Raw genomic sequence first — 14468 nt, forward strand, 5'->3', positions numbered from 1 at the left:
ACCTGCTTACATAGCTCAGCCATAAGCCTGAAGGAAATAGTATAATCTGCATTAAAGTTTTATGTAAATATCCAAATACAACTTCTCACTAGTCAACCTCTGCACAATTCATTTTCTCAGAATTTTTCCCTAGGCAAACTCATTACTTACTGTATGCCAGTTTCTCCCAATTACCTCAGGACTTCAAAAGCTTTTCTTCTAGCAGTTAGCAGTAGCTGCTGCTCCTCTCCCTGGCTGCATCCCCTTCTTCTTCCCTTGGCAGATGCTATTCATCTTTTCATCTCCTACCCAGTTTTCTCTTTGTCTTACTGGAGGAGGATAAGAAGAACCTGTGGGCTGGGTCCATGTCTGAGAAAAGGGTGTCTGAGTCAGTAGACCTACCCAGCTTCCCAGCAGTTTTATGATGCTGAGGGATGGGGAGAGGGAGCAGCTACAGAAGGGCATGCTGCAACCAGCAGCGCAAGGCCAGCCACCTAAACTCAGAGGTTTGATAGACCTGTGGCTCTTGCTCCATAGGCCTTACAGTCAGAAGGAGCCTTGATGAGCTATTAAGAAATACAGGCTAGAGACACCTATCCATTTGAAAACAGAGACAAGTAAGGATCTGAAAAACTGGGAATGAAAGGATGAAAAGCCATGGCTTTTTATGGCACATATGATGTAGTCATGCGAGATTTTATTTTCCTCGTGTTTGTGGCAGGGAAAAATCAATACTTACACATCATCTTCTTAATGCCAATAATGTGAAAAATTGGCAATAAAATTGTCATAAAAATTGGATGAGACCTGATAATGTGCGAGGAAAAGGAGAGCTGAACAGCTTGGAGTGTATCTGGATTCTGCATGAATCATTATTGTCTTTAGCAAATGTTATAACAGGGGTAGGATGGCAGGTTATACTGTGGTAGTATTAGAAGTGGAAACTGAAAATCTCATCAGTTTAGTGGAGTGCTATTATTTCCATCTTTAAGCAAACAATAACACTGTAGATTTTAGTGGTGTGGATTTTTGTTTTAAATGGTTACTTCTTAGAATAATCAAGAACAAGAAAGACAACAAAGGTACGAATTACTGTAAAGGGAAGGGAACACACTCAGTGAACTGTGAGACAAAAAACTTTTGAAGTATTTACTCACTTTTAAAAGCGATTTTAGCACCTACTCACTTCCCTCCAACTACTGTAGGTTGAGGAGGAGTTGAGGTGTGCTCCCAAATCCTCTAGGATATCACTTTTTCGGAACTATCTGTGTGCTTGAAGATCTCCACTGTGGTGTGTCAGATAAATGGGACCATAATATCGACAGACCATTTTTTGATCTTTATTAAAGTGTTTTTTCTTTTGGCACCATTATGTCTTGTGGTTAATTTACTCAAAAGTTACAGTCAAGTTTAAAGGGAAACACATCATGATAACCCAAATGCTCTTTAACTGTCATACACAATGGAGTGTAATAAAGCAATAATACCTGTTCCATCTGTGAGTACAAAGCAGTAAACTGCCCCATAGGCATTTATTGCAGTTTATTTACAAGTATAAGCAGATGAAATAAAAGTTATTGTTATGCTACAAGGATTACTTTTTTCCCTTCTGTGTTTTTCCAGGCCATTAAGTTTTTTAAATAACCTAAATATATGTGAATTCTGCCTGTGCTTCATTGATTTATTCACAAAAATATGTCAGTGGGCATATTTTATGCTTGGATTTATTAAAGATTCAGTATGCTATTGTAATATTTTACTTATTTTGAGGCTATAATGGAGGGTTTTATTCTGAACCAATTTAAAAAAAAAAAACCTTTACATTCTGTTGTCTTTGCTGTGGTGGTTTTGCCTTCATTAGTGAAATGGAAAGCTTTGACTGCTTGACAGGATAATTGTTGGTCTTGGCATACTGTAGCAGGGATTTGTCAGATACATTAAACTTGATGAGTTTAAATATAAACTATTGGTTTTGTGAAGATTTGAGTAAATATCTTAGCAGTTCTCTGCTTTTAATTGATTGGGTAAACTCATTTGTAGTGCAATTAAATGACTGTATAGTAGATGAGGTGTATCAGGCTTTTGGGAACGGTTAGGAATATACAAGAAGTTAAACAAGCTGTGAATCAGTAAACATGTAGGATGCTGGCCAAGTCATTAATGGTTTCACAAGCTGTCTCTCTGACTTTTTTCAGCCAGCCAAAGCTTTTCATACTTCCAAATTTTTAAACTTTTACTGCAATTACAGCAATATTTTTTACATATTCCAGCTTGCAAGAGGTAGCAGGTAGTAGTAGTCCGTTTCTTCAAGTTGGCATTGGCCTGGTTTCCTGAACCAGCTCAACAAAATAAAGATTACATTTGATTTCAGGGAAGGAATTGATGTTAGTTCAGTTGCTCTTCACTAATGTATAACTGTACCTGCTTAAAGAAAATACATTATACCACTTTTGCACCCATCTGGAATGCTTTTACTTCTACAAAGATGGTAATGTCAATATGTACATGACTTACTGGATAATGGTGTTGCTTGATAAATTTAAAAACTCTGAGGTAGTGTTAGCTTGATCAGCTGCCGCCCCTAACCTTTCAGTACTCGTTTCTATCTCCTCCCTACTCATTTGACAGTACTTGCTCATGTGTGGTTGCACTGGGAATAGGACTAAGGAAGTTGCCCAGCTGCAAAATAACACCCCATCAGTCAGGTCAATTCATCATCAGTCTGGCAGTCACCCATTAAGAAGTGGAAGGGGACAGAGGGTTCACTTAAGTAACACCAGCTCTGAATGGACTACTGGTCTAATAAGCTTTATTACTTCCCTTCTTTTCAGTTTATCCCTGTGGGTGACTGGTCTATGTAGAGTAAGAGGCTTTGATTCCTAGAAGCCCATAGCTTTAAAGAGCAGTTTAGAAAGTAGATGCTGGCAGTTTCTGTGCTCAGGATCTTATATTCATCATTCATTGTGGACTTATTCAAAATTATGAACTTCGAACGTTATTGCCCTCGTGAGCCTCCCTACCCAGTACAGCACAGGCCAAGTGCCTAATCCTCCTTCTGTAGCTAGTATCTGTGAGGATCTAATAATGGCAGCTAATGCAGTCTTCTCTGTGGTAGAGAAAGGTTGTTACTGCATTGAAGGTCTTGAATTCTGTCCCTCCTGAACATGTAGCATCCTACAAACTGATTAGTAGCTCGATTTCTCAAGTGTTTCTTTTGCAAATACAGAACAGTTTACCCACAGGAAATCTGGACAACAGCTTCATCATTTTGCATCTGTGTTTACTAGAACTCTCATAAAGACAGAAGGCATTGCTACTGTTAGGTACGGAGAGGTGGTTTTATTAGTCAAAATCTGTGACTTACTGGAACAACTAGAACTAGTACCAGTTGTGAGAGAAGGATCACAGTAATTGTGTTAGCTTCCTTCAGATGTCCAGCTTCTCATTTGCTTCTAAGTAGACTAGGATAAGTCTGAAATGTTACCGAGAGGAGACTGTGTGCGTTGTCCTAGGGCTTGGAAGACCCACACAGCACTGGATGCTCATGTTAGGAGTGCTGCAGTGCTTTAGGCAGCATTTCCCCCTGCCCCCAAATAAGTCTGACCCGGTCATGAGCATCACCTAGCTGGGAGGTGGTCATGGTCATGGTGCTTGTAAATTCTGATCTTAAATAACTATCCATAAATTTTACCATATTGCCATAACATGAATCACAGCCTCACAAGTGGCTCTGCTTCACTGGAGGCAACATGAGACATAATTCCAGGGTAGTGCAGAATTTAGCAGTCTCTTCACAGGAAATGGCTTGTGAAAATGAAACATAACTCATGGTGAGCAGCTGTAACTTAAGCAGCAAGTACAGTTTCCACAAGGAGTTCAAGGTCCTTTGACAAAATAGAGAATCAGGTCAGAATAAATGACACAGCTACGTTAGTCTCAAGCACTGATTGTAGACTAGGTTGTAAAGTGGCTCTAAAAATTGAAGTTACTGAAGAGCTGTAAACTAGGCCTGAAGTCTATAAGTAATTTAAAGAAAAAATGTGAATCTTTGTTGTGAGATTAGAAGGATAGATTGCACAATATTTAAGTAGGAGCAGTTTAGGAACACAAATGTTTTAGAATTTTTTTTGGTCATCTTAACACATGCACAGTATTTTGTATTTGTGCCTAGCTAAAAGTATTTTAGAGATACTTTTTCAAGCCAAGATATATGTTGGAAGTGCAATAAGGTAATGTTTAGACAATGCCAGAGTTTATGATTTTTCTTATTTCTCTTGAAAAGTAAACTTTTCTTGTTGTGTTGAGATACAGCATCAATAAAATACAGAGCACTTGTATACATGTTGAGATCCATACAGTGAAATCGGAGGATGTTGAAAATCTTTTGTCACCATCTTATGAAAACAGAAAGGGGGGAGATAGGAAAGCAAGTCCTTCCTTTGAGACTGTAGGAGGTTGCAACACCGCTGCTCTTGATCGTGACTTTGCAGGCAGATGCATACCACTGTCACTGAATGGATTGTCAGGGCAGTCGGATTGTCAGGATGTTGTTATACAATGCATTGCTTTTGTGTTAAAGGAATCAGTAAACTTATTATTGTCTTTATAATGTACTGAAAATCATGAGCAGGATTTAGTGATCGGGGCCAAACAACCAGTAGTAAGGTATTGTGCTCTCTCTTGAAAGGACATACTAAACAAAGATACACTTCTGTCTAGTGCTCCAGCTGTAGCACTCTGAAAAATCAAAAATAGAGGTAGATGTGGGAAATTGGGTTTGTGGTGAGAAACAAACAAGATGCAAGTTCAAGGCCAGGATTAGGAGAATGTAGCAAGATAAGAGCTTCAAGGAGTGAACGGAAACTAGGAGGCCATCACAATCCACATGGTATGTTGTTGTACAATAACAAATTTAATACTACCCAAGACAGAATTATTATGTGCTAGAACTCACTGTGGATGTTCACATCATTTTACCTCAAAGATCGCAGTTGCATCTCAGCAGATGTGTGCTTTACTCCAAGCTTTCCATTTAGATTAAGTCCCACTTACGTGCAGAAATGTGGAAGATTTACTGTTTCTTCTTTTTTTTTTTTTTTAATGTCTGGGCTATTTATACATTTTTATTTAACTGTTTCTCTTTGGGAGGATTTCATTTTTTATTTATCATTTTATTGACATTTCAGCAAATTCTAATACGCCGTTTTGAACTGTGGTAGCTAACACTGGTGTCACAGGCAGTCCCAGGTGCAATTTTTGCAGTGTCCTTAGTTTAGTGTACTGGTAAGCTGGGGCAGTGGCATCACTGCTGTGAGCTGGGAATGTCCGGGAGGGAGAAAGCTCTTCTGCAGGAATAACATGCTGCTGGCTAAGGCATAGTTTTCTTTGTAAAGCATAAGTTCTGTTTGCTGGGGTTACTGTGATCAGAGGAAATGAGTAAGTGATGTTGGACACTTGTACATTGAAGATCACTTAAAAGCACTTTGTATAGCATGAACAGTGTATGCATGTGTGAAAGTGGAACAGACAGTTGTGTTGCAGTTGTCTTGTGAGTCTGATACATTTGAACTAAACAGTTTTTTCCTGAGGAGTTGTAGATAACTGAATCCTGGTGGAAAGTTATACAATTACCTGCCTGTAAGACTGAAAATGCAGTTTAGAGAGCTGGGAAAACATAGCCAGCATGTCCCGGATATTTACTGGACCAGATAGTCCTTATAGCTTACTGGTTCTCCATCTTTAAATATGTTATAATGACCCTACAGATCCATATGATCTGCAGAAGGGGTTTATTAAGATGCTACAATAATATGCTCTGATTAATATCTGTCTTTCAAGAGCTCATCTTGGCATGCTGTCCAGATTAAAGCTCTGAGAAAGATCTGCGTGCCGAGTCCTCAGGCAGTCCTCAGTTCATTCATGTAACTATTTTTTTTTGAAGGATTGTGGCTTCAGGCACCAGAAGGGCTCACTTTTCTGTGTGCCAGGAGAGCACAAGGGAGCTGAAATAGGGAAAACAAAATATGAAGTTAGAGATTAAGAAGCTAAGACTGACTGACAGGAGATCGCAACAAAACAGAGAGAAAAAGCAGAATGTAAGGGAAAGAAAAACAAAGGAAAAAGGTTGTATTAAAGGGGTGGAAAGAGAATGGAATGAGGGGAGTGGTAGGAAGAGGTGCAGGAGGACAGAAGGTGTGAAGCCAGCAGGGAGGAGTACAGGAGTTGAATAACTCTGTCTTTATTCCAACTTGGGAGAGGCAGAAGGGAGACAGACTTAGTAGGAGCCATGAAGGGTGGGGTTTGTCTTGGGTTTTGCCCAAGGTGGTTTTCCCCTACTTTCATAATGGTGTAATGTCTTTTACCTGTCCTGCGCTCAGACAAGGGCAAGAAAATAATGAGAGTTTTTGGAATCAGTAAGAGAAAGTTTCTCATCGAGAAAAAATTTTCTTCTGGAAAGGAAAGCAGAAACTGTTTTTTTTCAGTGCCTGTAACTTCAGTGTCTGTGGGAAGATCTTCATAGAAATAGCAAAGCAAGAATCGGTTTTTGTGTTTAAATAAATAATTGTATGCTGATAATTGGACCTTATGCGGACAGTGAATCTTAAAACTTCATAATTGAGTCCCATCTTTTTCCCACCTCTATTTTCTCCTTTTAATCCTTTGTTTCCATAAACACTTACTACTGTGGCAATTATATACTGGAGAAGCTATAAGCATTAAATGATACAAAGCAGATTTCAAGCAAAGTGAATATTTCCAGGATTTGCTTCAAGGGATTTTGTAAGCAGTAATGTCCTCTGTCAGTGTTTCATGGCAGGGTGATTCCTTCTCCTGAGCCTTGAAAGAAAAAAGGCTTGTCCATGTAGTATTTTCTTTCACTTTGCTTTCCTCACTGGCTTGACCTTATCTAACCAAGCTTTGTACGCAGTACCCCAGTGAAGATTCTGCATGGCAAGATATGTCTTAATCTCACATTACCATGTAGTTAATGTAGTGATCTTTGTTTTGAATTACCTACTGGTGACCTACCTGTGATATGGATCAATGCTGATGTCAGGGACTGAACAAGAACAGAATATTTTGCACCTGGCAATGAGGGAGCCTCCCCATCAAGCAACTTCTAAGCAGCTTTCATGAGAAACCTGTGACATGTTTTAAAATCCCCTGGATGGAGTCTGAGTCATCAGACAGCACACTTACAAATAAGCATTTCTTGGAAAAAATTATAATGCTGTGCCATAGCTGGGTTTTGTATATAATCCTTCATTGATGGAAATGCCCAAAATCTGCCTGAGCCAAGAGCATTTGCTATATCTGTTGTTTGAGGGTGTTTTGCCAATTATTAGGCCTAGCATAAAGGACACAGCCAGTATAAAGATGAACCAATAACCGAATTGTATTTGATACAAAAGGGTCAGATCATGGGTGAGCGCTGCAGGTACAAACAAGTCAGATTATACATAATGGACATCAATCCCACTGACCCCAACAACGACACCACACGACCAACAATGGATGGAATAAATGGTGACATGCAGTCTCCCATAGAAGGGACAGGAGACAACCAAGTCAGCAAGCCAAATACATAAGACCAAGGAAGCCACACACTGAATCTCTACACAGCCTGTGTTTACAAAGGCCAGACCTGACTGGAGCCCAGTCCCAGGGAGGCGGGAGGTCCTTCCCCAACAGGGAACTCTGCACAGGGCATCCACCTCACAGACAGACACTGCCCCTGCCTGTAAGTGGTCCCAGCTTTTATCCCTCAGTGGGACACCGGACCTTTGTTTACTTACTGCAGACACCCGGGGCTCATTTACCCAATGGCTCTGTCTGCCAGGCCGGCACCACCCTGGAGGAAGCCTAAAGGGAAACTCACCCCCCCTTTGGGAAGGGCTGTGGGAATCACCCATATGTCAACCTTAACTTGGGGCTTGGAGTTGAAACCCCAGCATTTCAGCGGGGCAGGAGGGAGTTGTTTTTATCTTGTGTACTAATTTGTGTTGACTGAGACTCATCCTGGTTATGAAACAAAATGAGGTTTATACCCATTCTTTAATGTGAAAGGCAGGTCAACTACATTACGCTTTTTTTAAAGTATTTTATATAATACGTATACTGTTTTTTTAAAAAAATTTATTTGTAAAAGTATTTAAAAATACATTTTTAATAGTTATTCAGGCTTTTTTCTTTTTCTATCCCATTTGAACTTCTTCAGTGCGGTTTATTTTGTGAGACATAAAGAAACCAGACAAAGATTTGCCATGAAGAAAATTAATAAGCAGAATCTCATCCTCCGAAACCAGATCCAACAGGCCTTTGTTGAGCGTGATATCCTTACATTTGCAGAAAATCCATTCGTTGTCAGCATGTATTGCTCCTTTGAAACAAGACGTCATTTATGCATGGTCATGGAGTATGTAGAAGGTAAAATATCTGTTCTGTTTAACAGAGGAATAACCTGTATGGTACTTGCATTAGAAAGGCCCCCTGTATGTCCTCTGTACTCTGGCAATACAGAATTAGGATCTAAATCAAACAGCAAGGTGGCTGTTTTCCCAGTTATTATCTCCCAGTGAGAGCTTGTAAAACACTTGTGCTCCAGCTATAATGGGAAATAACTGTGCTTTGAATAAGTTCTTCATAGACTGTAATCATAAGTGTCCTAGAACTCAGAGTTCATGTGAAAAATGCTGTTTGCTTTTTTGAAGTTCAAACTTTTATTAGCACATGTTGTGGTATTTGTAATAGGTATTTATATAAGGAAGAGGGAAGAGGAAGCACTTTGAAAAGGTGCTCATGCTGAAGGAGAACAGTGGACAGAGGTGCAGTGCAAAATGAGATACCCAGGCTATCATTGTGTGGGATTTGGGTTTTTTTGACACCACCCCCCTTTTCTTTTTTAAAGAACCAGCACAAACTCTATTGGTTTCCAGCTGAAACAGTGTACTGCTCACATCAAGCTTCATGCTGTTTTCAGTACAGTAGTTGGTGTGTTACATCTTCAATTAAATCACCTGACTGGAAAATAAACATTTATGACTATAGTTTGTGTCTTTTTCTGCAGCATGTATGAGTTATACTGATACACCTCAGAATTTATGGTGTCATGTGGAACATTCGTCCTGTTTTTACAGGTGGAGACTGTGCTACTTTGATGAAGAACATGGGTCCTTTACCTGTGGACATGGCAAGAATGTACTTTGCAGAGACTGTTCTGGCCTTGGAATACCTTCATAATTATGGAATTGTACACAGGGATTTGAAACCAGACAAGTATGTATATAGAATATAACCAAAGGAGGACTTTGAACTGTTAGATAAATATGAAAGGTGTAAACTTGTTGTGAATGTTTTTGAAATGTAGTCGTGGATGTTGTGTAGATTCATAATTTCTGCAAAATGCATTTTTTTTTTTCAGAAGAGCTCTTTAACATTTTCTATCTTAAGATGAAAGGGGCTATCAGAGTTACTAAAAACAATGTACTTACTCTTCTGGCTGAAATAGAGGGAAATGCATTTTGGTCATTAAGGAAAAGGTCTTTCAAAATATGCTTAGGACACTGTTTAATTGAAGTATCATCAGCTTGTAGATATGTGCATATATGAAGACAAGATTGGGAAATCTTTCCTGCTGTATGTTTTTTTGGTTCTTCTTTTAATATTTAGAATTACAGTATTGCTCCTATACATGTAAATAACGTACAGCAAGTAGCTTCAGTAAAAAGTATGGCTGTTGGAGCTTCATTAATATTATTCCTCTTTCACACTTTAAAAAAAAAAAAAAATGGAGTCGTGTCTGTTGAGTAACAATACCTTCACAGTATGATACCTCAGATCATAATAGTATTAGTTGCTAACTTAATACCTTTTTTTTCTTCAAATGAATGACACAGCTTGTTACAAACAGAAAATGCTCACCTCACTTCAAAAGTTTATTCTATTCTAGGTCTTTTGATACCTGTTTCTTTTTCTTCAAAGCACCTGGCATTCAGCTCTTGACACTTGTATGGTTCTATAGGATGTTGTGCAATTGCATATTAAAAGTTTGTTTACATCTGATAATAGTAAGAAATGTAAGACAGTCACATTTTTAACCTGTTTATTTTGTACCTGGTCAAATTACTATTTATGCTATGTTTTTGTAGTACTAATGAAACATTTTTCTCCAAGTATTGTAGTAGTAGTAATAATAATCACAGAAAATTAAATTGCATCACAGTAACCTGAGATCATTCTAATTTTCAGTTTATTGGTAACATCCATGGGCCATATAAAGCTTACAGACTTTGGCCTATCAAAGGTGGGGCTAATGAGTTTGACTACCAATCTGTATGAGGGTCACATTGAGAAGGATGCCAGAGAATTCCTTGACAAACAAGTAAGACGCAGCCTTTTTCATTTCTACATTAAGTTTCAAATGAAGTGATGTTTTGCCAGCAGAATGTACCATAATGCTATAAACTGTTGTTATTTCTGCACTGGTGTTCCAGTTGTGTATGGCAGTTACTTTTACTCATGTCCTGCAGATTATTCTAGGTTTTTTTCTTTCTACATTAGGATCTATTAGTAAGATGAACCTAATTGTGTGCAAGTGAATCTGTGAGATAAATGGAAAACTGTTTTTATAAGGAAATCAGAAGTCTCGGCAGAGTACTTGTGGAGCTTATGATGCATTGTACAACCAAGGGTGCTAAAATCCTCACTATGGCCCATTTCCCTTTAAGCATGCCTCATTACCATTGCTCACAATCTGTTCACTGTAGAGGTTACTTAAGATAAAACCATTGCAACTTTAATGTAAACAGAAGGCTATGTTTAAGTTAAAATATTTGCTATGATGGACTCCCATGTATGAAATGCAAACTGTCATTTGCATGACAGATATGCAAGTGTTGAATATGATGCCTGTAATTGTAGCTAGGTCATTCTAAAATAATTTGCTATTATGCAGACTCAGCAGACCAAAACCTACTGAATTCCATTTACCATGTTTCCATATTATTTTACGTTTGAAGAATTGTAAATTATGTGACATAGCTCAATTAGACTTGTTTTACCATCATGCTTATTTTCTTCCTTTTAGGTCTGTGGTACACCTGAATACATAGCTCCTGAAGTGATACTGAGACAGGGTTATGGAAAACCAGTGGACTGGTGGGCTATGGGAATTATCCTGTACGAATTTCTTGTTGGGTGTGTGCCATTCTTTGGAGATACACCAGAAGAGCTGTTTGGACAAGTAATCAGTGGTGAGGATCATCACAAAAAACCCCAGATTTCTTAGCTTGCTGTGAAACATTTCAATTTCTCAATAGTAAAGATACTTACAACTTCATTGGTAGACTAGGTTTTCAAGCTAGTTTTGCTCAAGAAACCACCATTACCATAATATTTTAATATACAATTTGCTGTCAGAGCAGTAGGAATAAATTTGGATTAAAACCTGAACTTACTGTATATTGTTCCTAAGTACAGAAATGTAGTAATGTAGAGTACAATGGCTACGCTGTACTGTTTGAAAAAGAAAAGCAGTATTAGTAGAGAAGTAGTGCCACTCTGGCATAGTAATTTCAGTCTTTAGTAAAGAAATTATACCAGAGAAGAAATGGTTAAAATAAATTTGCATAAATGGGAAAATGCCTTATGGCACAATGAAGAAATTAACAAAGATGTAATAAAACCCTAAAACAAATGTCTCCCGAATAATAAATAATGAGGAAGAAGGAAACAAATTAAATTCACAGATTGTTAATGATTTCATTGGTGATTGTTGTAGTGTAATGTTATTTCTGTAGCAGCTGTTCTTCTTCCATTTAAAATTCAATAACCTTTTAGATCTTAACCTGCAAGCTGACCCTAAGTATTGTTATGTGTCTTGTGGCAAAACTGAATGATAATTAAACAGAATTGTTTACTATTCTACCTGCTGTTTCCATAAATTTCCCAGATGCATAGATGCAGAGGGCCTCTATGCCAAAAGTTATAACAGAATGGCACCTCTGTTACTATTTCCCAGGCTGTTTTATGGTCTTGCTTAATAGGTCCAGTAGCTAAGACAAAAAAAAACCCACAACCCTCCAAAAACATGTAGAAAGCCCAGCAGAGACAGAACTAACCACACTGGGTGCCTTATTCCCTGAGAATGCAACAAATACCTTGTACTTCAGGAGACACACTGTCATCATCTTGCTTTTCTCCTTCTCTGAAGCTGAAACCAGACTTATTTGTAAACTAAAATGAAATGGATTTGTGAGCTGCCTCTAGTATATGACATCTTTATACAACATCCTAGCTGTTCATGGTTGTAAATCCATGTTGTTTTCTGATATGGTATGCTGAGGCCTAAGTCATAAGGAGAATCAACTGTTTAATTAACACAAACAGCAAATGCTGGCTTTATTCTGGATGCCTCATGGCTGCAATGCATATTCATGCTTGATTTTCCAAATCAGATTTAAACTGCAGTGGAAGCTGTAGGCGGGCAAATGTGGAAATAACTAATTTTTTTAATTGCATTTCCAGGCACACGTACATGTGTTTTTATCTTTATGCTCTCTGACTGGGAGATGGGGAGAAAGAAAATTAATGACAAAATTTGCACTTTAGACTTTATTTTGCATGTGGCATTAATTTTACATTTTATAAAACAAATTGTCATGTGTTACAATCTGGATGATACTTAGATAACTTTGTATGTGTCCATTTATCTTCCAGAAATTATTGTAGAAGTATGTTTGTAAACCTAATCTATTTCCACTTACTCTTCAAGACTGTTGATCAGCTTAGTTTCTTGTTTTGATATTGACTTGGTAGTTTCTTCTCTTTTATTTTAAATATCCTTTCTTATGGAAACCATTCTTACTGGCAGTTTCTGCAGGACTCTTGTTGTATAAGTAATATATGGGACCCTTGTATTCAGCTCTAAAAGCCATGTTAAAGAACCCAAACCATAGCCCAGAGTTTTATTCCAGGCTTCGGTGTGTGAAATCTACATTGTACTTGGAAGTCTCTTTTAAAATCTTGCCCCCTCATTTTACCTTGCTGCTTCTTCATTGTAGCTTGCCTTTCCTGTCCCCAGGTTGCCTGAGTACAACAGTGAGAGGCCTCTGTGTGAACTTAGATGCCCACAACGATCAGGGTTAAAAATAATGCTTCAGAAATGCATTACATTTCATGCCTATTTCAGTACCTTTCCTTAAACTCTGAAATACAAACATTAAACTTGTGTTGTGGCTTCTGATGATTATTTCTCCAATTACGATAATTTTGAAGGAAGAGTCTAGATCATATGAGAACAAAATCCTTAACAGCCATCTGTACTTCCTGAGCTCCTAGCATTCTGTTCCTTCGATGCCAAATCCTTGTACCTCCCAAGGAACTTCTGTAGAGTTTTGTCTAAACCTGCAATGTTAATACATTTGTGGAGGCCGCTTCTGCTAAAAGTCAGAAAAAACTTGCTGTGTAAGCTGTCACAAAGTTCATGTTCATATTGAAACTGGCATATTTTGAATTGTTCAAATGAAAGTTGGTGGAATTTTTGTTCATCCTGAACTGAGTCTGCTAGCATTAGAGAATGTTTACAGATGTGATGAACAGTGACTGCTGGGTCAGGTCAGCAGTGTCCATCTTGACAGCAGTTTCCATGGAACAGAACTAAAATGTAAACCATGATTTTGGTGAGGCAGGGAGAAGGGACAGCATACAAGTTGTGCTAATATTTTGTGATAGTTTTCCGTGAGCCAAGCATTCATGTATTCTGTTATTAAACACTGTTTTGGGTTAAAGGATACTTCAGAGGAAAATTGGAACATAACTATATGTTTATGGAGTTTGTATAGAGAGTGTAAAAATCAGAATTAATTGGTATGCAACAGAGAGCAACTTGAAAAAGTTGCATTAACTTGACTGTACTGCTAGCTCGCTATGAGAGTTTTCACACAGTTTCTGCTGAGTGTTGTGATAAGACTTCAGTAATAACAAACAACTTTCTGTTTTGCTAGATGAAATCAACTGGCCTGAAAAGGATGAAGCACCACCTCCAGATGCCCAGGATTTAATTACCCTGCTGCTCAGGCAGAATCCTTTGGAAAGACTGGGAACAGGTTAGGAGACATTCTTAAATTGTTAGTGTGCTAGAAATAGCTTCTATATTCGGCATTTGGAGCTTTTGTTCACCTATTTGTTTTGCCCAGGAAACATCTGACAGGACCAGTAGCATGACAACGTGCCATTATACAGAGGGTATTTTATAGATTCAGAGCAATAATATGAGCTTAACAAGATGATGACTGTCCTTTTTTGGTAGTTTACATGTGGTCATTTGCATTTACTCTTCTCTTAATTTGATAAATAAAGCAGAAATTTTCAAAAACCTGGTTAGCCATTGGATGAGGTTCCTTCATGAATACGGTATTAAATAACTAAACACAGAAATAGAGAAAGGGAATCAATACACAACTGATGCTTCCCTTTTTAGAAGAAGTATC

At 38.1% G+C, this 14468-nt stretch overlaps 1 protein-coding gene across 7 annotated transcripts in view; it reads left to right on the plus strand.

Moving 5' to 3' along the window:
- Window positions 1–14468, plus strand: part of MAST4 (microtubule associated serine/threonine kinase family member 4) — a 320186-nt gene that overhangs the window by 282523 nt on the left and 23195 nt on the right. For all 7 annotated transcript variants that reach the window (XM_074931942.1, XM_074931938.1, XM_074931939.1 and 4 more), the window contains 5 exons: window positions 8198–8406; window positions 9117–9255; window positions 10228–10360; window positions 11066–11231; window positions 13983–14084. In XM_074931942.1, the coding sequence (XP_074788043.1) occupies window positions 8198–8406; window positions 9117–9255; window positions 10228–10360; window positions 11066–11231; window positions 13983–14084 (749 nt within the window). The remainder of the gene's footprint in view (window positions 1–8197; window positions 8407–9116; window positions 9256–10227; window positions 10361–11065; window positions 11232–13982; window positions 14085–14468) is intronic.

This window comes from Athene noctua, chromosome Z, assembly GCF_965140245.1.
Source record: "Athene noctua chromosome Z, bAthNoc1.hap1.1, whole genome shotgun sequence".
In the NCBI taxonomy this organism is placed as follows: Eukaryota; Metazoa; Chordata; class Aves; order Strigiformes; family Strigidae; genus Athene; species Athene noctua.